This window comes from Oncorhynchus keta, chromosome 3, assembly GCF_023373465.1.
Source record: "Oncorhynchus keta strain PuntledgeMale-10-30-2019 chromosome 3, Oket_V2, whole genome shotgun sequence".
Classification (NCBI taxonomy): domain Eukaryota; kingdom Metazoa; phylum Chordata; class Actinopteri; order Salmoniformes; family Salmonidae; genus Oncorhynchus; species Oncorhynchus keta.
Genome location: NC_068423.1, coordinates 25,987,770 through 26,010,635, shown reverse-complemented (window position 1 = coordinate 26,010,635; position 22,866 = coordinate 25,987,770). Strand labels below are relative to the sequence as shown.

Below are 22,866 nucleotides of genomic sequence, written 5' to 3'. Positions count from 1 at the left end.
GACATTTGTAATGTTTTTATTATTTTGGAACTTCTGTGAGTGTAATGTTTACTGTACATTTTATTGTTTATTTCACTTTTGTATATTATCTACTCCACTTGCTTTGGCAAAGTTAACATATGTTTCCCCATGCTAATAAAGACCCTTTATTTGAATTGAACTGATTGAGAAGAGATAGAGATAAAGATATATATATAGATAAGTGATAGAGATAGAGATACAGATATATATAGATAGATAAGTGATAGAGATAGAGATAAAGATATATATAGATAAGTGATAGAGATAGAGATACAGATATATATAGATAGATAAGTGATAGAGATAGAGATAAAGATATATATAGATAAGTGATAGAGATAGAGAGGAGAAATAGAAGAGATAGAGAAGATATAGAGATAGAGATAGAGGTAGAGATGAGACAGAGATAGAGATAAGATAGAAAAGCGATAGAGATAGAGACGAGATGGAGACATAGAAGGGACGGAGATAGAGAAGAGATATAGATAAAGATAGAGATTGAGAAGATATAGAGATATAAATATAGACATAAAGATAGAGAAGAGATAAATATAGAGATAGAGAAGAGATATAGATATAGAAGAGATAGAGAAGATGTAGAGATAGAGGCAGAGATTGAGAAGAGACAGGAATATATAATAGATAGAGTTTGAGATAGAAATAGAGAAGATATAGAAATGGAGATAGAAATATAGAGATAGAGGTAGAGATATAGAAAAGATAGAGATAGAGGTAGAGATATAGAAAAGATAGAGATAGAGAAGAGATTTGGAAGAGATAGAGAAGAGATAGAGAATAGGTAGATAGCGAAGAGATAGAGATGGAGAAGAGATAGAGAAGAGATAGAGAAGAGATAGAATAGGTAGATAGCGAAGAGATGGAGATGAGATAGAGAAGAGATGTAGATAGCGAGGAGATAGAGAAGAGAGTGATATAGAAGAGATAAATATAGAGGTAGAGACATAGAAGAGATATACATTTCGAAGAGATAGAGATTGATTGGAGATAGAGATAGAGAAATTATAGAAACAGAGAAAAGATAGAGAAGACATAGATAGAGAAGAGATAGAGATAGAGAAAATATAGAGATAGAGATGAGATGGAGATAGAGAAGAGATATATAATATGTAGATAGAGAAGAGATAGTGATATAGAAGAGATAGAGATAGAGATATAGAAGAGATAGAGATATAGAAGAGATAGAGAAAAGATAGAGAAGAGATGGAGATATAGAAGTGATAGAGAATAGATAGCTAGAGATAAAGATAGAGAAGAGATACAGAAGTGATAGAGGTAGAGGTAGAGAATTGGGACAATGTGATGGCATTGGGTTGGAGGGCTACGCTAAGCAATTCAGCTAGTACTCTATGCTATCTATATAAACTGCCAAAGAGCATCAATATCTTATTAACATGACATTATTTAACTTTTTTTTAAACTAGTCTTATTATCTAATAACTAATGATCATCATGGGCATCATACTGTATGTGTGAGGCTTACCAGGTAGTAGCTGGTTTGAGGAAGAGACCTCAGGTATGTGTTGTCATGGGAGAGAGTAGAACAGGTCAGCTTCCTCAGTTTCTGAGAAAATATACAGATGTAGGACCTTAATTTGAACCAGTTTTCTATAGAAAGAAAATGATCCTGCAGCAAAAGGAAGTGTGTATTATTATGTGGTTTATCATTAATGGACATTTTTATAGGAGTTTATACATTTTTCGTAACTGGAAATATTAAACTTCAGAGTTAAAACCTACAGGAGGGTATCTCTCCAGGAACAGGGTTGGAGTTAAAACCTACAGGAGGGTGACTCTCCAGGAACAGGGTTGGAGTTAAAACCTACAGGAGGGTGACTCTCCAGGAACAGGGTTGGGGTTAAAACCTACAGGAGGGTGACTCTCCAGGAACAGGGTTGGAGTTAAAACCTACAGGAGGGTGACTCTCCAGGAACAGGGTTGGAGTTAAAACCTACAGGAGGGTGTCTCTCCAGGAACAGGGTTGGGGTTAAAACCTACAGAAGGGTGTCTCTCCAGGAACAGGGTTGGGGTTAAAACCTACAGGATGCAGGGTTCGATACCGCAACCAAAAGAGTTGCATTTGCGACCGTTTGACTTGGCAGTGCATCACACATTTTTTATTGGCAAGGGTGCCAGTGAATCTCTTTTTAACTGGTCGCGTTAGATTTTGGTTCATAATTTATTTTTTTATTATCATGATTTATTCAAACAGTAATGTGCAATTGACCAAAAATAAACCACTTTTCTGAAGGGAAATCTATGTGTGTGATTGATGCGCATAAGGCCAATAGTACAGTGCCTTGCAAAAGTATTCATCCCCCTTGGCGTTTTGCCTATTTTGTTGCATTATAACATGTCACTTAAATTGATTTTGTATTTGGATCTCATGTAACGGACGGAAACAAAATAGTCTAAACTGGTGAAGTGAAATGAAGAAAATTACTTGTTTGAAAAAATTATAATAAATAAAAAACGGAAAAGTGGTGCGTGCATATGTATTCACTCCCTTTGCATATGTATTCACTCCCTTTGCATATGTATTCACTCCCTTTGCATATGTATTCACTCCCTTTGCATATGTATTCACCCTCTTTGCATATGTATTCCCCTCATTTGCATATCTATTCACTCACTTTGCATATGTATTTCCCCCATTTGCATATGCATTCCCACCCTTTGCATATGTATCCACCTCATTTGCATATGTATTCACCTCCTTTGCATATGTATTCACTTCCTTTGCATATGCATTCACCTCCTGTGCATATGTATTCACCTCCTTTGCATATGTATTCCCCTCATTTGCATATGTATTCGGCTCATTGGCATATGTACTCACCTCCTTTGCATATGTATTCACTCCCTGTGCATATGTATTCACATCATTTGCATATGTATTTGCCTCCTTTGCATATGTATTCCCCTCATTTGCATATGTATTCGGCTCATTTGCATATTTATTCACCTCCTTTGCATATGTATTCACCTCCTGTGCATATGTATTCACCTCCTTTGCATATGTATTCACCTCCTTTGCATATGTATTCACCTCCTTTGCATATGTATTCACTCCCTGTGCATATGTATTCACCTCATTTGCATATGTATTTGCCTCCTTTGCATATGTATTCACCTCTTTTGCATATGTATTCACCTCCTTTGCATATGTATTTGCCTAATTTGCATATGTATTCACCTCCTGTGCATATGTATTCACCCCCTTTGCTATGAAGCCCCTTAATAAGATATAGTGCAACCAATTACCTCCAGAAGTCACATAATTCGTTAAATGAAGCAAGCTGCAAAGATCCACAGCGGAGATTGAGTATCTGTCCATAGGACCACTTTAAGCCGGACACTCCACAGAGCTGGGCTTTACGGAAGAGTGGCCAGAAAAAAAGCTCTTGCTTAATCTTAAGGATCATGCAAACTTTCGCAGCTTTTTGTTAAGAATCGCGCAACATTTCAAAGTCCTGCTACTCATGCCAGGAATATTGTATATGCAAATGATAAGTACGTGTGTATAGAAAACACTCTGAAGTCTCTAAAACTGGTGTGTCTGTGTCGTGTCTGTGGCTATAACACAACGTGTTTAGGAGTAAAAATCCCTCGAAAAACTGTTCTCCAAAAACACAAAAAATATATTAATCCGCCAGTCAATGTATTGTTTAAGGCGACTGCAAATACATGAAGCTGTTCTGTAAACGCCTACAGCTTCCACACGATGTCGCCAGTGCTGGCATTTCGAGCAGACTTAATCCTTGGTTGTATGACGTTTTGCCCTTTCCTGTTTCAGTCTCTCAACAGGATGTTATTAAAATGGAAAAGATGGCCGCTGATTTCAAGACTAGCTGCTATCGAATACAGATCACCCCGTGATGAATTGTATAGATTTTTAATGTTTATTAATACCTAAAGTTGGTTTAGAAAAGTAGTTTGAAGTGTTTTGTAAAAGTATATAGGCAACTTTTGTCATTTTAAAAAGTGACGTTGCGTCTTGTAAAAGGGTATATTCCTGGATCAGACCGGTCTTCAGAAAATGACATTTTGGCTATACAATGACGGATTTAATCGGGAAAAAGACCCAATTGTGATGTTTATGGGATATATAGGAGTGCCAAGAAAGAAGCTCATCAAAGGTAATGAATGTTTTATATTTTATTTCTGCGTTTTGGGTAGCGCCGGCTAGCCTAAGGGTCTTTGGGTAGATTGAAAGGCAATTGAAAGGCAATTGAAAGGTAACTACCAGGCCTTGAATTTCACGGCTGCCCCCTTGTGTGTTGCCATAGCCCCTCCCCCCTTGTGTTGCCATAGCCCCCCTGTGTTGCCATAGCCCCCCCCTTGTGTTGCCATAGCCCCCCTTGTGTTGCCATAGCCCCCCTTGTGTTGCCATAGCCCCTCCCCCTTTGTGTTGCCATAGCCCCCCCCCTTGTGTTGCCATAGCCCCCCATGTGTTGCCGTAGCCCCCCTTGTGTTGCCATAGCCCCCCCATCCATGCTTTGTGGATTGGACAGAATATGCACTGAACAAAAATATAAACGCGACATGCAACAATTTCAAAGATTTACAGTTCACATAAGGAAATTAGTCAATTGAAATAGATGGATTTGGCCCTAATCTATGGATTTCACATGACTGGAAATACAGATATGAATCTGTTAGTCACAGATAGGTGAAGGTAGGGGTGTGGATAAAAGAAACGGTCAGTGTCTGGTGTGACCATCTGCCTCATGCAGAAAGACACTTCTCCTTCACATAGAGTTGATCAGGCTGTTGATTGTGGCCTGTGGAATGTTGTCCCAACTCCTCTTCAATGGCTGTGGGAAGTTGTTGGATATTGGCAGGAACTGGAACAAGCTGTCGTACACGTCGGTCCAGAGCATCCCAAACATGCTCAATGGGTGACATGTCTGGTGAGTATGGAGGCCATGGAAGAACTGGGACATTCCAGTTTCCAGGAATTGTGTACAGATCCTTGCGACATGGGACCGTGCATTATCATGCTGAAACATGAGGTGATGAAGGCAGATGAATGGCACGACAATGGGCCTCAGGATCTCATCACAGTATCTCTGTGCATTCAAATTGCCATCGATAAAATGCAATTGTGTTCGTTGTCCTTAGCTTATGCCTGTCCATACCATAACCCCACCGCCACCATGGGGCACTCTGTTCCCAACGTTGACGTCAGCAAACCACTCACCCACACGATGCCATACACTCTGTCTGGCATCTGCCCGGTACAGTTGAAACTGGGCTTGATCCGTGAAGAGCACACTTCTCCAGCGTGCCAGTGGCTATCGAAGGTGAGCATTTGCCCACTGAAGTCAGTTACGACGCCGAACTGCAGTCAAGTCAAGACCCTGTTGAGGACGACGAGCACGCAGATGAGCTTCCCTGATACGGTTTCTGACAGTTTATGCAGAAATTCTCAGGTTGTGCAAATCCAAATTGTCTATACAATGTTGGAGACAGCTTATGGTAGATAAATTAACATACAGTTCTCTGGCAACAGCTCTGGTGGACATTCCTGCAATCAGCATTCCAATCGCATACTGACTCAAAACTTGAGCTGTCTTTTGCATTGTGTTGTGTGGCAAAACTGAACATTTTAAGGTGGCCTTTTATTGTCCCCAGCACAAGGTGCACCTGTGTAATGATCATGCTGTTTAATCAGCTTCTTGATACACCACACCTGTCAGGTGGATGGATTATCTTGGTAAAGGAGAAATGCTCAGTAACAGGGATGTAAACAAATTTGTGCACAAAATTGGAGAGAAATAAGCTTTTTTTGTGCATATGGAAAATGTCTGTGAGCTCATGAAACATTGAACCTTCTCCCGGCTGCCAATCGTCGTTCTTCAAAGCACCTCTCACTCACATGGCTCTCTCGGAAATCTAAATGATTATTATCCAATACCCGTCACGTGATCGGGTCCTTCTCACAGGCCTTGCAGCTCCGAAGTAGGTCAACAAGTAATGAAGACAGACACATAGGGGAATCAACAGCGTGCTTCCCTTGTGGAATTCAGAGACACACTTTGAATTCCGAGGCACACTTTGAATTCCAAGGCACACTTTGAATTCCGAGACACACTTTGAATTCCGAGACACACTTTGAATTCCGAGACACACTTTGAATTCCGAGGCACACTTTGAATTCCGAGACACACTTTGAATTCCGAGACACACTTTGAATTCCGAGACACACTTTGAATTCCGAGACACACTTTGAATTCCGAGACACACTTTGAGACACACTTTGAATTCCGAGGCACACTTTGAATTCCGAGGCACACTTTGAATTCCGAGGCACACTTTGAATTCCGAGGCACACTTTGAATTCCGAGGCACACTTTGAATTCCGAGGCACACTTTGAATTCCGAGGCACACTTTGAATTCCGAGACACACTTTGAATTCCGAGGCACACTTTGAATTCCGAGGCACACTTTGAATTCCGAGGCACACTTTGAATTCCGAGGCACACTTTGAATTCCGAGACACACTTTGAATTCCGAGGCACACTTTGAATTCCGAGACACACTTTGAATTCCGAGACACACTTTGAATTCCGAGACACACTTTGAATTCCGAGGCACACTTTGAATTCCGAGGCACACTTTGAATTCCGAGGCACACTTTGAATTCCGAGGCACACTTTGAATTCCGAGGCACACTTTGAATTCCGAGACACACTTTGAATTCCGAGGCACACTTTGAATTCCGAGGCACACTTTGAATATGTTAGTCTACGTTTACTTTCCCTCAGCCAACAAGACCAGTAACGAACAGCAAAATCACTAGACTGTGTCAATCTACTATCCCCTCATAGTGGATACGTTTACCTATTCTACTGGTCAGATTGTTGTTCTCTCAGATAAATAAATATTCCAAACAGACTCTGGGACAGTTGTGGGATGATAGATCCCAAAATTCATACAATCAAATCAAAAAACTTGAAAAACCAATGAGTCTGATGCAACAGATCAGAATGTTTCACTTAAAATGTTGATAAACTATTATTTATTCATATTATAAGCTCAGCAATGCGCACATGGCAGTAGGCTATACCCGCAAATGTTCCAAAATGCAATTAGCTGAAAATATCATTCTCAAAAGCTCACTACACATGCAAACGGTATCATGTGACAGAGATGAAAAGAGCGTTTTCATGTGAGATGAAAACATCCGTTAGAAATTTAGAAAGAAATAAGATCTAAAGATTCAACAACTAGTATGAGATGCTAATGTGACTATTGTGGCTTTGGCTACTGGACAATGAAAGAAAGTTGAAACATACTAAAACATGAGAGAAATGCTGGTTTCAATGGCATATGAGGAAGTGTTGAAAAAAGTAATTCCCTCAACATAGTCGGAGATGGTCGGATTTTGGCTATAGACTCATTCGAAACAGGGTGGACAAAATGTACAGGTTTTAAACAATTAACATTGATGGTTAAATAGTTTCAAAATGCTGACTGCCTTCGCTCAGATTGCAAGGTGGGTGATGTTGTGGTGCCCAACAGGCCTTTCTGACTTTTCTCTCCTATCTGAATGAACCTCCAATCCACAGAATCAAGTTTTTAGATGTTGATGTTAATGGCCCTATTTTTTATATATATATATATATATATATTTAAATTGAACCTTTATTTACCTTGTCAAGTCAGTTAAGAACAAATTCTTATTTACAATGACGGCCTACCCTACATTATATTTGTCAAACATGACTGGCTTTTGGCATACACTGAGTGTACAAAACATTAAGAACACCAGCTCTTTCCATGACAGACGGACCAGGTGAATCCAGGTGAAAGCTTTGATCCCTTATCGATGCCACTTGTTAAATCCACTTCAATCAGTGTAGATGAAGGGGAGGAGACAGGGTTAAATAATGATTTTTAAGTCTTTAAGACAATTGAGACATGGATTGTGTATGTGGGCCATTCAGAGGGTGAATGGGCAAGGCAGAATATTTAAGTGTCTTTGAACGAAGTGTGGTAGTAGGTGCCAGACGCACCATTTTGTGTAAAAAAACTGCAAGGCTGCTGGGTTTTTCACGCTCAACATTTTTCCGTGTGTATCAAGAATGGTCATCCAGCAAACTTGACACAACTGTGGGAAAGCATTGGAGTCAACATGGGCCAGCATCCCTGTGGAACCTTTCAACACCTTGTAGAGTCCATGTCCCGATTTAATTGAGGCTGTTCTGAGGGCAATAAGGGGTTTGAAACTCAATATTAGGAAGGTGTTCTTAATGTTTTGTTCACTCAGTGTATATAGGCCTATGTAATTAAAAGTCGCATTACAATTTGCCTAAATTTTCTGGCGCCTCCCTTAGGTCAGTATTGGTGTATACATGAGAGGCTGTAGCCAATGAGCGTAGATGGCCTTAGTACCCTGACAGATGGCCTTATTACCCTGACAGATGGCCTTATTACCCTGACAGATGGCCTTAGTACCCTGACAGATGGCCTTATTACCCTGACAGATGGCCTTAGTACCCTGACAGATGGCCTTATTACCATGACAGATGGCCTTGGTAACCTGACAGATGGCCTTGGTAACCTGACAGATGGCCTTGGTACCCTGACAGATGGCCTTGGTAACCTGACAGATGGCCTTGGTGCCCTGACAGATGGCCTTGGTACCCTGACAGATGGCCTTCAGTACACTGACAGATGGCCTTGGTACCCTGACAGATGGCCTTAGTACCCTGACAGATGGCCTTATTACCCTGACAGATGGCCTTATTACCCTGACAGATGGCCTTAGAACCCTGACAGATGGCCTTGGTACCCTGACAGATGGCCTTAGTACCCTGACAGATGGCCTTATTACCCTGACAGATGGCCTTATTACCCTGACAGATGGCCTTAGAACCCTGACAGATGGCCTTGGTGCCCTGACAGATGGCCTTGGTTCCCTGACAGATGGCCTTGGTGCCCTGACAGATGGCCTTGGTGCCCTGACAGATGGCCTTGGTGCCCTGACAGATGGCCTTGGTACCCTGACAGATGGCCTTAGTACCCTGACAGATGGCCTTATTACCCTGACAGATGGCCTTAGAACCCTGACAGATGTCCTTGGTGCCCTGACAGATGGCCTTGGTTCCCTGACAGATGTCCTTGGTACCCTGACAGATGGCCTTATTACCCTGACAGATGGCCTTGGTGCCCTGACAGATGGCCTTGGTACCCTGACAGATGGCCTTATTACCCTGACAGATGGCCTTAGAACCCTGACAGATGGCCTTGGTGCCCTGACAGATGGCCTTGGTGCCCTGACAGATGGCCTTGGTGCCCTGACAGATGGCCTTGGTGCCCTGACAGATGGCCTTGGTGCCCTGACAGATGGCCTTGGTGCCCTGACAGATGGCCTTAGTACCCTGACAGATGGCCTTGAACCCTGTGCCCCCTGACAGATGGCCTTGGTACCCTGACAGATGGCCTTGGTGCCCTGACAGATGGTCTTGGTGCCCTGACAGATGACCTTGGTACCCTGACAGATGGCCTTGGTGCCCTGACAGATGGCCTTGGTGCCCTGACAGATGGCCTTGGTGCCCTGACAGATGGCTTTGGTGCCCTGACAGGTGGCCTTATTACCCTGACAGATGGTCTTATTACTCTGACAGATGGTCTTATTACCCTGACAGATGGTCTTAGTACCCTGACAGATGGCCTTAGTACCCTGACAGACAGATTGGGTACCTCTTGAAGGCCAAATGTCCTTGCCCCTGAAATCACCAAATTCTAGGGTTGGTAACAATAAAGTTTTCTATGCCAACCTGGCACAATCATGATTATTTGCATCAATCCAGTGGCCATTTGTTTTGGGAAAAGTGTGCTGGAGATACACCTAGAAACACTGATAGCCAAACACAACAGTCTGGCTGGTACGCACCTGAACTAAAGGGTAACTTACTGTACATCAGACCTGTTACACTAAATCTATCCAAATCACTGTTAAAACACAAGGACGTGCTCATTTAAAATATGACTAGTCATTATTGGCCTGGTTCTGCATGGAATGCAGCCACATTATGGAACACAGGCCAGGTCGTTATTAATACAATTGTATTTAAAATACATTTGTGAAACCAAATCATGTGCTGGTGCCACCAGTGGAAAAAGCCAGTGGAGCGCCCTGGCATGGTAGTGCTCCAGGGACTGGGATGGAGAGCACTGGGATGGTAGTGTTCCAGGGACTGGGATGGAGAGCCCTGGCATGGTAGTGCTCCAGGGACTGGGGTGGAGAGCCCTGGGATGGTAGTGCTCCAGGGACTGGGGTGGAGAGCCCTGGGATGGTAGTGCTCCAGGGACTGGGGTGGAGAGCCCTGGCATGGTAGTGCTCCAGGGACTGGGATGGAGAGCCCTGGGATGGTAGTGCTCCAGGGACTGGGGTGGAGAGCCCTGGCATGGTAGTGCTCCAGGGACTGGGATGGAGAGCACTGGGATGGTAGTGCTCCAGGGACTGGGGGGGAGAGCACTGGGATGGTAGTGCTCCAGGGACTGGGGGAGAGCACTGGGATGGTAGTGCTCCAGGGACTGGGATGGAGAGCACTGGGATGGTCGTGCTCCAGGGACTGGGGGGGAGAGCCCTGGGATGGTAGTGCTCCAGGGACTGGGGGGGAGAGCCCTGGGATGGTAGTGCTCCAGGGACTGGGGGGGAGAGCCCTGGGATGGTAGTGCTCCAGGGACTGGGGGGGAGAGCCCTGGGATGGTAGTGCTCCAGGGACTGGGATGGAGAGCACTGGGATGGTAGTGCTCCAGGGACTGGGATGGAGAGCACTGGGATGGTAGTGCTCCAGGGACTGGGATGGAGAGCCCTGGGATGGTAGTGCTTCAGGGACTGGGGGGAGCCCTGGTAGACCAGTTAGTAGCCTGACACTGACCCCTGTTGGCGGCCGACTGGTATTACATAACTTCTCTTACCTACATCTCAGTGTGAAAAACTGAATGAAAGTATTGAAAGCAAGAATGTTTGTAAGGTTGTTTTAGTCGTGTTTCATAGGGTATGTTATCAGTCCACTGGGTCATACATAGGGTGTGTTATCAGTCCACTGGGTCATACATAGGGTATGTTATCATTCCACTGGGTCATACATAGGGTATGTTATCAGTCCACTGGGTCATACATAGGGTATGTTATCAGTCCACTGGGTCATACATAGGGTATGTTATCAGTCCACTGGGTCATACATAGGGTATGTTATCAGTCCACTGGGTCATACATAGGGTATGTTATCAGTCCACTGGGTCATACATAGGGTATGTTATCAGTCCACTGGGTCATACATAGGGTGTGTTATCAGTCCACTGGGTCATACATAGGGTATGTTATCAGTCCACTGGGTCATACATAGGGTGTGTTGTCAGTCCACTGGGTCATACATAGGGTATGTTATCAGTCCACTGGGTCATACATAGGGTATGTTATCAGTCCACTGGGTCATACATAGGGTGTGTTATCAGTCCACTGGGTCATACATAGGGTGTGTTATCAGTCCACTGGGTCATACATAGGGTGTGTTATCAGTCCACTGGGTCATACATAGGGTATGTTATCAGTCCACTGGGTCATACATAGGGTATGTTATCAGTCCACTGGGTCATACATAGGGTTGTACATAAATCCTGGTTGGAGGATTCCGGATTTCCTATTTATTCCATCCTGATCCTGGGAATCTTCCAACCAGGATTTCTGTAAAACCATGTAATTTTGGGAAGGTTATGTAATTTGCGATCCTAATCCTACATGAATAAGATTTGAAGGTGTTTTACCGGTATGTGTTTATCCTCGGTGACTGTTCCAGCTGCCGCAGCACGTCGTTGTATCTCCTGTCTCTGTGTGTGTATCTTATCTCTGAGCATGGCAGAGTATCGATGGTACAGGATGTCTCTGAGACGGTGCATGTTTCTGTACGCCTCTAGATGGCGCTGATGTCCGAGACAACAACATAATCATATCAATACTACTGTGTAGATGAATAGAGAAAATTAAACTTTGTGAGACAGAGACAGAAAGACAACCTCGGTTACATTTACTTTCCTGTAACATATTCGTACATCATTCATCGTATTGGTATCCTAGAGACAAATGTATTTAAATGTATACAAACGTATGTATTGATTTATCTATGTGGTATATATGAATGGTATTCACCAAGGCTGTAATTCTTGGGGTGCCACCAACCTGATCGAGCAGAGCCTGGCGACTGACGCTGTCTGGGTCACTAGCAGCACTCCCAGGGTGATTCTGACCCCCAGGCCCAGTCTCTCTGCTCTGGGTCAGCTTCTTCCTCCGACGCTGAGGCCTGTCTTCATTCTCTGCCTGTCTCAAGTCAAAACACACAGAGGTTTGGATGGAAACAGGGAGACTGAGGGGGACTATCTGTCTCAATTCAAAACACACAGAGGTTTGGATGGTAACAGGGAGACTGAGGGGGACTGTCTGTCTCAATTCAAAACACACAGAGGTTTGGATGGTAACAGGGAGACTGAGGGGGACTGTCTGTCTCAATTCAAAACACACAGAGGTTTGGATGGAAACAGGGAGACTGAGGGGGACTGTCTGTCTCAAGTCAAAACACACAGAGGTTTGGATGGTAACAGGGAGACTGAGGGGGACTGTCTGTCTCAAGTCAAAACACACAGAGGTTTGGATGGAAACAGGGAGACTGAGGGGGACTGTCTGTCTCAAGTCAAAACACACAGAGGTTTGGATGGAAACAGGGAGACTGAGGGGGACTGTCTGTCTCAAGTCAAAACACACAGAGGTTTGGATGGTAACAGGGAGACTGAGGGGGACTGTCTGTCTCAAGTCAAAACACACAGAGGTTTGGATGGAAACAGGGAGACTGAGGGGGACTGTCTGTCTCAAGTCAAAACACACAGAGGTTTGGATGGTAACAGGGAGACTGAGGGGGACTGTCTGTCTCAAGTCAAAACACACAGAGGTTTGGATGGTAACAGGGAGACTGAGGGGGACTGTCTGTCTCAAGTCAAAACACACAGAGGTTTGGATGGTAACAGGGAGACTGAGGGGGACTGTCTGTCTGAAAGATTCTGGACATTGTTGATGACTTTGTTGATATTCTTTCTATGGCAGACAGACGTAGACAGACAGCACATCATTCACATTACAGACATACAGCTGGATGGAAATCAGGGGTCTATCTGTAGCAAACACAGAAGGAAATAGAGCTATGGTGTGTTTATGGAATCTCTATAGTCCCAATGATGCTGGACATATTTAGTCATCAGTTCTGTCTTCCAGTGTAGCTCCCACATAATAACCTTCAGACATTGTGTTCTTCTTCCGGCAATTTCCTGTCAAAACAAATTGTCCCTCGTTACCCAACCTCGGAGGATTTGCCAGATTGCCCACCACTGTACTGCACACGTACGCACGTACACACACACACACGTGCTTGCGTGACGTGTGTGTGTGTGTGTGTGTGTGTGTGTGTGTGTGTGTGTGTGTGTGTGTGTGTGTGTGTGTGTGTGTGTGTGTGTGTGTGTGTGTGTGTGTGTGTGTGTGTGCGTGTGTGTGTGTGTGCGTGCGTGCGTGCGTGCGTGCGTGCGTGCGTGCGTGTGCTGCAGCACAGTAGGAATATCATGCTATGTGGAACACAGTCATATCTTATGTAATTTATCAGATCAATTGTTATTTGTCACATGCTTCACCATCTGAGAGAGATTAAGCGGAATGCTTCACCATCTGAGAGAGATTACGGGGGAATGCTTTGGCATCTGAGAAGGATTAAGGGGAATGCTTCACCATCTGAGAGAGATTAAGGGGAATGCTTCACCATCTGAGAGAGATTACGGGGAATGCTTTGGCATCTGAGAAGGATTAAGGGGAATGCTTCGCCATCTGAGAGAGATTAAGGAGAATGATTCACCATCTGAGAGAGATTACGGGGAATGCTTCGCCATCTGAGAGAGATTAAGCGGAATGCTTCGCCATCTGAGAGAGATTACGGGGAATGCTTCGCCATCTGAGAGAGATTGAGGGGAATGCTTCACCATCTGAGAGAGATTACGGGGGAATGCTTCGGCATCTGAGAAGGATTAAGGGGAATGCTTCGCCATCTGAGAGAGATTAAGGAGAATGATTCACCATCTGAGAGAGATTACGGGGAATGCTTCGCCATCTGAGAGAGATTAAGCGGAATGCTTCGCCATCTGAGAGAGATTAAGGAGAATGATTCACCATCTGAGAGAGATTACCATCTGAGAGAGATTAAGGAGAATGCTTCGCCATCTGAGAGAGATTACGGGAATGCTTCGCCATCTGAGAGAGATTAAGCGGAATGCTTCGCCATCTGAGAGAGAATTATCTGGAGAATGAATGCTCACCATCTGAGAGAGATTACGGGGAATGCTTCGCCATCTGAGAGAGATTAAGGAGAATGGTTCACCATCTGAGAGAGATTACGGGGAATGCTTCGCCATCTGAGAGAGATTAAGCGGAATGCTTCGCCATCTGAGAGAGATTAAGCGGAATGCTTTGCCATCTGAGAGAGATTACGGGGAATGCTTCGCCATCTGAGAGAGATTACGGGAATGCTTCGCCATCTGAGAGAGATTAAGGAGAATGGTTCACCATCTGAGAGAGATTACGGGGAATGCTTCGCCATCTGAGAGAGATTAAGCGGAATGCTTCGCCATCTGAGAGAGATTAAGCGGAATGCTTTGCCATCTGAGAGAGATTACGGGGAATGCTTCGCCATCTGAGAGAGATTACGGGGAATGCTTCGCCATCTGAGAGAGATTAAGGAGAATGGTTCACCATCTGAGAGAGATTAAGGAGAATGGTTCACCATCTGAGAGAGATTACGGGGAATGCTTCGCCATCTGAGAGAGATTAAGCGGAATGCTTCGCCATCTGAGAGAGATTAAGGAGAATGGTTCACCATCTGAGAGAGATTACGGGGAATGCTTCGCCATCTGAGAGAGATTAAGCGGAATGCTTCGCCATCTGAGAGAGATTAAGCGGAATGCTTTGCCATCTGAGAGAGATTACGGGGAATGCTTCGCCATCTGAGAGAGATTACGGGGAATGCTTCGCCATCTGAGAGAGATTAAGGAGAATGGTTCACCATCTGAGAGAGATTACGGGGAATGCTTCGCCATCTGAGAGAGATTAAGCGGAATGCTTCGCCATCTGAGAGAGATTAAGCGGAATGCTTCGCCATCTGAGAGAGATTAAGCGGAATGCTTCGCCATCTGAGAGAGATTACGGGGAATTCTTTGGGATACAAACTAATATGACCCCACTGTGGAAAAGGGAGATTCTCATGAACATGATGGTGTTCTCCGTTTTACATTTTATATATTTAACCAATATTTAAATAGGCAAGTCATTTAAGAACAAATTATTATTTACAATGACGGCCCTAGGAACAGTGGGTTAACTGCCTTGTTCAGGGGTAGAACAACAGATTTATACCTTGTCAGCTCAGGGATTGGAAACCTTCGGTTACTGGCACAACGCTCGAACCACTAGACTACCTGCCGCCCCAAAATTGGACTTGTCTACTGATTACTGCTCCACAACAACAACAACAACAACAACAACAACAACATGTGACACAGTGTACGAGTGAACATGAGGTTCAGAGGGAGTTTATGGGCCCAGGCTGTTGAGGGAGTTTATGGGCCCAGGCTGTTGAGGAAGTTTATGGGCCCAGGCTGTTGAGGAAGTTTATGGGCCCAGCCTGTTGAGGGAGTTTATGGGCCCAGCCTGTTGAGGGAGTTTATGGGCCCAGCCTGTTGAGGGAGTTTATGGGCCCAGCCTGTTGAGGGAGTTTATGGGCCCAGCCTGTTGAGGGAGTTTATGGGCCCAGCCTGTTGAGGGAGTTTATGTGCCCAGCCTGTTGAGGGAGTTTATGGGCCCAGCCTGTTGAGGGAGTTTATGTGCCCAGCCTGTTGAGGGAGTTTATGGGCCCAGCCTGTTGAGGGAGTTTATGGGCCCAGCCTGTTGAGGGAGTTTATGTGCCCAGCCTGTTGAGGGAGTTTATGGGCCCAGCCTGTTGAGGGAGTTTATGGGCCCAGCCTGTTGAGGGAGTTTATGGGCCCAGCCTGTTGAGGGAGTTTATGGGCCCAGCCTGTTGAGGGAGTTTATGGGCCCAGCCTGTTGAGGGAGTTTATGGGCCCAGCCTGTTGAGGGAGTTTATGGGCCCAGCCTGTTGAGGGAGTTTATGGGCCCAGCCTGTTGAGGGAGTTTATGGGCCCAGGCTGTTGAGGGAGTTTATGGGCCCAGCCTGTTGAGGGAGTTTATGGGCCCAGCCTGTTGAGGGAGTTTATGGGCCCAGCCTGTTGAGGGAGTTTATGGGCCCAGCCTGTTGAGGGAGTTTATGGGCCCAGCCTGTTGAGGGAGTTTATAGGCCCAGCCTGTTGAGGGAGTTTATGGGCCCAGCCTGTTGAGGGAGTTTATAGGCCCAGCCTGTTGAGGGAGTTTATGGGCCCAGCCTGTTGAGGGAGTTTATGTGTCCAGCCTGTTGAGGGAGTTTATGTGCCCAGCCTGTTGAGGGAGTTTATGTGCCCAGCCTGTTGAGGGAGTTTATGGGCCCCGCCTGTTGAGGGAGTTTATAGGCCCAGCCTGTTGAGGGAGTTTATGGGCCCAGCCTGTTGAGGGAGTTTATGTGTCCAGCCTGTTGAGGGAGTTTATGTGCCCAGCCTGTTGAGGGAGTTTATAGGCCCAGCCTGTTGAGGGAGTTTATGGGCTCAGCCTGTTGAGGGATTTTATGTGCCCAGCCTGTTGAGGGATTTTATGTGCCCAGCCTGTTGAGGGAGTTTATAGGCCCAGCCTTTTGAGGGAGTTTATGGGCCCAGCCTGTTGAGGGAGTTTATGGGCCCAGCCAGTTGAGGGAGTGGCCGCTTTGCATCTGCATGGCTTGTCACTATGAATCAGACATAGACAATATGGCCGTCCAACACCACCCACTCAGATTCCAACCACCCTACATTCATTGTGTGTGTGTGTGTGTGTGTGTGTGTGTGTGTGTGTGTGTGTGTGTGTGTGTGTGTGTGTGTGTGTGTGTGTGTGTGTGTGTGTGTGTGTGTGTGTGTGTGTGTGTTGAGCAGCAGGGTACACATGAATACAGGTGAGCAGCAGGGTACACATGAATACAGGTGAGCAGCAGGGTACACATGAATACAGGTGAGCAGCAGGGTACACATGAATACAGGTGAGCAGCAGGGTACACATGAATACAGGTGAGCAGCAGGGTACACATGAATACAGGTGAGCAGCAGGGTACACATGAATACAGGTGAGCAGCAGGGTACACATGAATACAGGTGAGCAGCAGGGTACACATGAATACAGGTGAGCAGCAGGGTACACATGAATACAGGTGAGCAGCAGGGTACACATGAATACAGGTGAGCAGCAGGGTACACATGAATACAGGTGAGCAGCAGGGTACACATGAATACAGGTGAGCAGGTGAGCAGGGGTACACATGAATACAGGTGAGCAGCAGGGTACACATGAATACAGGTGAGCAGCAGGGTACACATGAATACAGGTGAGCAGCAGGGTACACATGAATACAGGTGAGCAGCAGGGTACACATGAATACAGGTGAGCAGCAGGGTACACATGAATACAGGTGAGCAGCAGGGTACACATGAATACAGGTGAGCAGCAGGGTACACATGAATACAGGTGAGCAGCAGGGTACACATGAATACAGGTGAGCAGCAGGGTACACATGAATACAGGTGAGCAGCAGGGTACACATGAATACAGGTGAGCAGCAGGGTACACATGAATACAGGTGAGCAGCAGGGTACACATGAATACAGGTGAGCAGCAGGGTACACATGAATACAGGTGAGCAGCAGGGTACACATGAATACAGGTGAGCAGCAGGGTACACATGAATACAGGTGAGCAGCAGGGTACACATGAATACAGGTGAGCAGCAGGGTACACATGAATACAGGTGAGCAGCAGGGTACACATGAATACAGGTGAGCAGCAGGGTACACATGAATACAGGTGAGCAGCAGGGTACACATGAATACAGGTGAGCAGCAGGGTACACATGAATACAGGTGAGCAGCAGGGTACACATGAATACAGGTGAGCAGCAGGGTACACATGAATACAGGTGAGCAGCAGGGTACACATGAATACAGGTGAGCAGCAGGGTACACATGAATACAGGTGAGCAGCAGGGTATACATGAATACAGGTGTTTTTTTACACTGTTTGTACACACCGGATATTTACATACTGGATTCTTGCCACAGCTCACTGTAATACATCTGCTGCTGTACATATCATTCTTAGTATATCTGGTGGGTGTATATAACATAAAGTAGATTGCATTTGGTTAACTGATACAATGCTTATTTGGGTAGTTAACTGGGTTCGTCACGACACTTGTGATTTCTTTATTATATATTTTTTTGTTTGTTGACATTGTCAGGATCTAGTAACACAAAGCATGTTGTTGTAGCTGCTATAACATCTGCTAAACCGTGTACGCAACCAATAAACTGTGATTTGATTTGATGAACACAGAGAGAGGGTGAAGTCATCTTTACTGAAGAGAGGATAGGGGGAGGGGGGTCACAGAGAGGATGGAGGGGGAGTAGGGGGTCACAGAGAGGATGGAGGGGGGAGTAGGGGGTCACAGAGAGAGGGTGAAGTCATCTTTACTGAAGAGAGGATAGGGGATGGAGGGGGAGTAGGGGTCACAGAGAGGATGGAGGGGGAGGGGGGTCACAGAGAGGGGTCACAGAGAGGAGGATGGAGGGGGAGGGGGTAGGGGGTCACAGAGAGAGGGTGAAGTCATCTTTACTGAAGAGAGGATGGGGGAGGGGGTCACAGAGAGGATGGGGGGGTGTAGGGGGTCACAGAGAGGACGGGGGGGGAGGGGAGAGGACGGGGGGAGGGTGGTGGGGGGTCACAGAGAGGATGGAGGGGGGAGTAGGGGGTCACAGAGAGGACGGGGGAGGGTGGTGGGGGGTCACAGAGAGGATGGGGGAGGGGGTCACAGAGAGGATGGGGGAGGGGGTCACAGAGAGGATGGAGGGGGAGTAGGGGGTCACAGAGAGGACGGGGGGAGGGTGGTGGGGGGTCACAGAGAGGATGGGGGAGGGGGTCACAGAGAGGATGGAGGGGGGAGTAGGGGGTCACAGAGAGGACGGGGGGAGGGTGGTGGGGGGTCACAGAGAGGATGGGGGAGGGGGAGGGGGTCACAGAGAGGATGGGGGAGGGGGTCACAGAGAGGATGGAGGGGGGAGTAGGGGGTCACAGAGAGGACGGGGGAGGGTGGTGGGGGGTCACAGAGAGGATTGGGGAGGGGGTTTACAGAGAGGATGGAGGGGAGGAGGTGGGGGGTCACTGTGAGGATGGGGGAGGGAGTGGGGGGTCACAGAGAGGATGGAGGGGGGAGTAGGGGGTCACAGAGAGGACGGGGGGAGGGTGGTGGGGGGTCACAGAGAGGATTGGGGAGGGGGTTTACAGAGAGGATGGAGGGGAGGAGGTGGGGGTCACTGTGAGGATGGGGGAGGGAGTGGGGGGTCACAGAGAGGATGGAGGGGGGAGTAGGGGGTCACAGAGAGGACGGGGGAGGGGGTCACAGAGAGGATGGAGGGGAGGAGGTGGGGGTCACTGTGAGGATGGGGGAGGGAGTGGGGGTCACAGAGAGGAAGGAGGGGAGGGCCACAGAGAGGATGGGGGAGGGAGTGGGGGTCACAGAGAGAATGGGGAGGGGGTCACAGAGAGGATGGGGGAGGAGGGAGGGGGTCACAGAAAGGATGGGGGAGGAGGGAGGGGGTCACAGAGAGGATGGGGGAGGGAGTGGGGGTCACAGAGAGGATGGGGGAGAGAGTGGGTCACAGAGAGGATGGGGGGGTCACAGAGAGGATGGGGGGAGGGTGGAGGGGGCCACAGAGAGGGGGAGGGGGCCACAGAGAGGATGGGGGGGGAGGGGGGCCACAGAGAGGATGGAGGGGGGAGGGGGGCCACAGAGAGGATGGGGGGGGATCACAGAATGAAAAAGATAAGAAAGAGCAGAAGGGGAGACTAAGAGAGAGAGTGTTTCCAGAGGTTACCAAGACAACCGTCTGTCCCTAGCAACAATTTGCCTTGTTTAGGAACAGAACAGAAACACAGTGTGCATCCCAAATTAAACCCTACTCCCTATGGGTCCCAGTCAAAAGTAGTGCAATTTGGGGTGCAATTTGGGATACAACCAAACCACTTGGAACCCAAGGATTCTGTAAAGCTCTAAGTTTGATGACGGCTGGTTCACACAGCAGCACAGCTCTCTACTTTACCCCCAGAACAGGACAGAGAGTGTGTGAATAGAGAGAGAGAGAGAGAGAGATCACCTACAGAGAGCTGAACCTTGAGAAGAGTCCCCTAAGCAAGCTGGTCCTGAAGCTCTGTTCACAAACAGACCCCACAGAGCCCCAGGACAGCAACACAATTAGACCTCAACCAAATCATGAGAAAACAAAAAGAGAATTATTTGACACAGAGAGAGAGAGAGAGAGAGAGAGAGAGAGAGAGAGAGAGAGAGAGAGAGAGAGAGAGAGAGAGAGAGAGAGAGAGAGAGAGAGAGAGAGAGAGAGAGAGAGAGAGAGAGAGAGAGAGAGAGAGAGATAGAGAGAGATAGATAGATAGATAGATAGATAGATAGATGCTTGGCACATTCAGGCAGAGTAAAAGAGATTGGGTAGGGGAGGGGAGGGGAGGGGAGGGGCGGGGAGGGGAGGGGCGGGGTGTGGAGGGGAGGGGCGGGACGTGGTGGTGCGGGGCGTGGCAAACAACGCCATGATGGAGATGTCACAAAGGAATTACATTTACATTCCCTATATATGGGTTCCTGGGTGGTTCAGTGGTCTAAGGCACTGCTTCTCAGTGGTAGAGGTGTCACTACAGACCCTGGTTCAGTGGTCTAAGGCACTGCTTCTCAGTGGTAGAGGTGTCACTACAGACCCTGGTTCAGTGGTCTAAGGCACTGCTTCTCAGTGGTAGAGGTGTCACTACAGACCCTGGTTCAGTGGTCTAAGGCACTGCTTCTCAGTGGTAGAGGTGTCACTACAGACCCTGGTTCAGTGGTCTAAGGCACTGCTTCTCAGTGGTAGAGGTGTCACTACAGACCCTGGTTCAGTGGTCTAAGGCACTGCTTCTCAGTGGTAGAGGTGTCACTACAGACCCTGGTTCAGTGGTCTAAGGCACTGCTTCTCAGTGGTAGAGGTGTCACTACAGACCCCGGTTCAGTGGTCTAAGACACTGCTTCTCAGTGGTAGAGGTGTCACTACAGACCCCGGTTCAGTGGTCTAAGGCACTGCTTCTCAGTGGTAGAGGTGGTAGGTAGCCTAGTGGTTAGAGTGTAGAGGCGGCAGGTAGCCTAGTGGTTAGAGTGTAGGGACGGCAGGTAGCCTAGTGGTTAGAGTGTAGGGACGGCAGGTAGACTAGTGGTTAGAGTGTAGGGACGGCAGGTAGCCTAGTGGTTAGAGTGTAGGGACGGCAGGTAGACTAGTGGTTAGAGTGTAGGGAGGCAGGTAGACTAGTGGTTAGAGTGTAGGGAGGCAGGTAGACTAGTGGTTAGAGTGTAGGGAGGCAGGTAGACTAGTGGTTAGAGTGTAGGGACGGCAGGTAGCCTAGTGGTTAGAGTGTAGGGACGGCAGGTAGCCTAGTGGTTAGAGTGTAGGGACGGCAGGTAGACTAGTGGTTAGAGTGTAGGGAGGCAGGTAGACTAGTGGTTAGAGTGTAGGGAGGCAGGTAGACTAGTGGTTAGAGTGTAGGGAGGCAGGTAGACTAGTGGTTAGAGTGTAGGGACGGCAGGTAGACTAGTGGTTAGAGTGTAGGGACGGCAGGTAGCCTAGTGGTTAGAGTGTAGGGACGGCAGGTAGACTAGTGGTTAGAGTGTAGGGACGGCAGGTAGCCTAGTGGTTAGAGTGTAGGGAGGCAGGTAGACTAGTGGTTAGAGTGTAGGGACGGCAGGTAGCCTAGTGGTTAGAGTGTAGGGACGGCAGGTAGCCTAGTGGTTAGAGTGTAGGGACGGCAGGTAGCCTAGTGGTTAGAGTGTAGGGAGGCAGGTAGCCTAGTGGTTAGAGTGTAGGGAGGCAGGTAGACTAGTGGTTAGAGTGTAGGGAGGCAGGTAGACTAGTGGTTAGAGTGTAGGGAGGCAGGTAGACTAGTGGATAGAGTGTAGGGAGGCAGGTAGCCTAGTGGTTAGAGTGTAGGGACGGCAGGTAGCCTAGTGGTTAGAGTGTAGGGACGGCAGGTAGCCTAGTGGTTAGAGTGTAGGGACGGCAGGTAGCCTAGTGGTTAGAGTGTAGGGACGGCAGGTAGCCTAGTGGTTAGAGTGTAGGGACGGCAGGTAGACTAGTGGTTAGAGTGTAGGGACGGCAGGTAGCCTAGTGGTTAGAGTGTAGGGACGGCAGGTAGACTAGTGGTTAGAGTGTACGGACGGCAGGTAGCCTAGTGGTTAGAGTGTAGGGACGGCAGGTAGACTAGTGGTTAGAGTGTACGGACGGCAGGTAGCCTAGTGGTTAGAGTGTAGGGACGGCAGGTAGCCTAGTGGTTAGAGTGTAGGGACGGCAGGTAGCCTAGTGGTTAGAGTGTAGGGACGGCAGGTAGCCTAGTGGTTAGAGTGTAGGGACGGCAGGTAGCCTAGTGGTTAGAGTGTAGGGACGGCAGGTAGCCTAGTGGTTAGAGTGTAGGGACGGCAGGTAGCCTAGTGGTTAGAGTTTAGGGACGGCAGGTAGCCTAGTGGTTAGAGTGTAGGGACGGCAGGTAGACTAGTGGTTAGAGTGTAGGGGCGGCAGGTAGCCTAGTGGTTAGA

At 47.4% G+C, this 22,866-nt stretch overlaps 1 protein-coding gene and 1 long non-coding RNA gene across 4 annotated transcripts in view; one reads left to right on the top strand and one right to left on the bottom strand.

Annotated features, from left to right (window-relative positions):
- si:ch211-130h14.4 (uncharacterized) overlaps positions 1–22,866 on the bottom strand; it is a 48,335-nt gene that overhangs the window by 23,530 nt on the left and 1,939 nt on the right. The window contains exons 3-5 of the mRNA XM_052494207.1: positions 12,237–12,374; positions 11,825–11,980; positions 1,523–1,603 (exon numbers count right to left, since the gene is read on the bottom strand). Of these exons, the coding sequence (XP_052350167.1) occupies positions 1,523–1,603; positions 11,825–11,980; positions 12,237–12,374 (375 nt within the window). The remainder of the gene's footprint in view (positions 1–1,522; positions 1,604–11,824; positions 11,981–12,236; positions 12,375–22,866) is intronic.
- On the top strand, positions 21,392–22,551 carry LOC127915175 (uncharacterized). 3 transcript variants are annotated; one of them, XR_008090453.1, is made up of 3 exons: positions 21,392–21,549; positions 21,864–21,959; positions 22,242–22,551. It is a non-coding gene; the product is annotated as an uncharacterized LOC127915175 (long non-coding RNA). The 3 variants fall into 3 exon arrangements; XR_008090455.1 differs by having other exon boundaries at positions 21,832–21,959; XR_008090454.1 differs by lacking the exon at positions 21,392–21,549 and adding an exon at positions 21,645–21,738.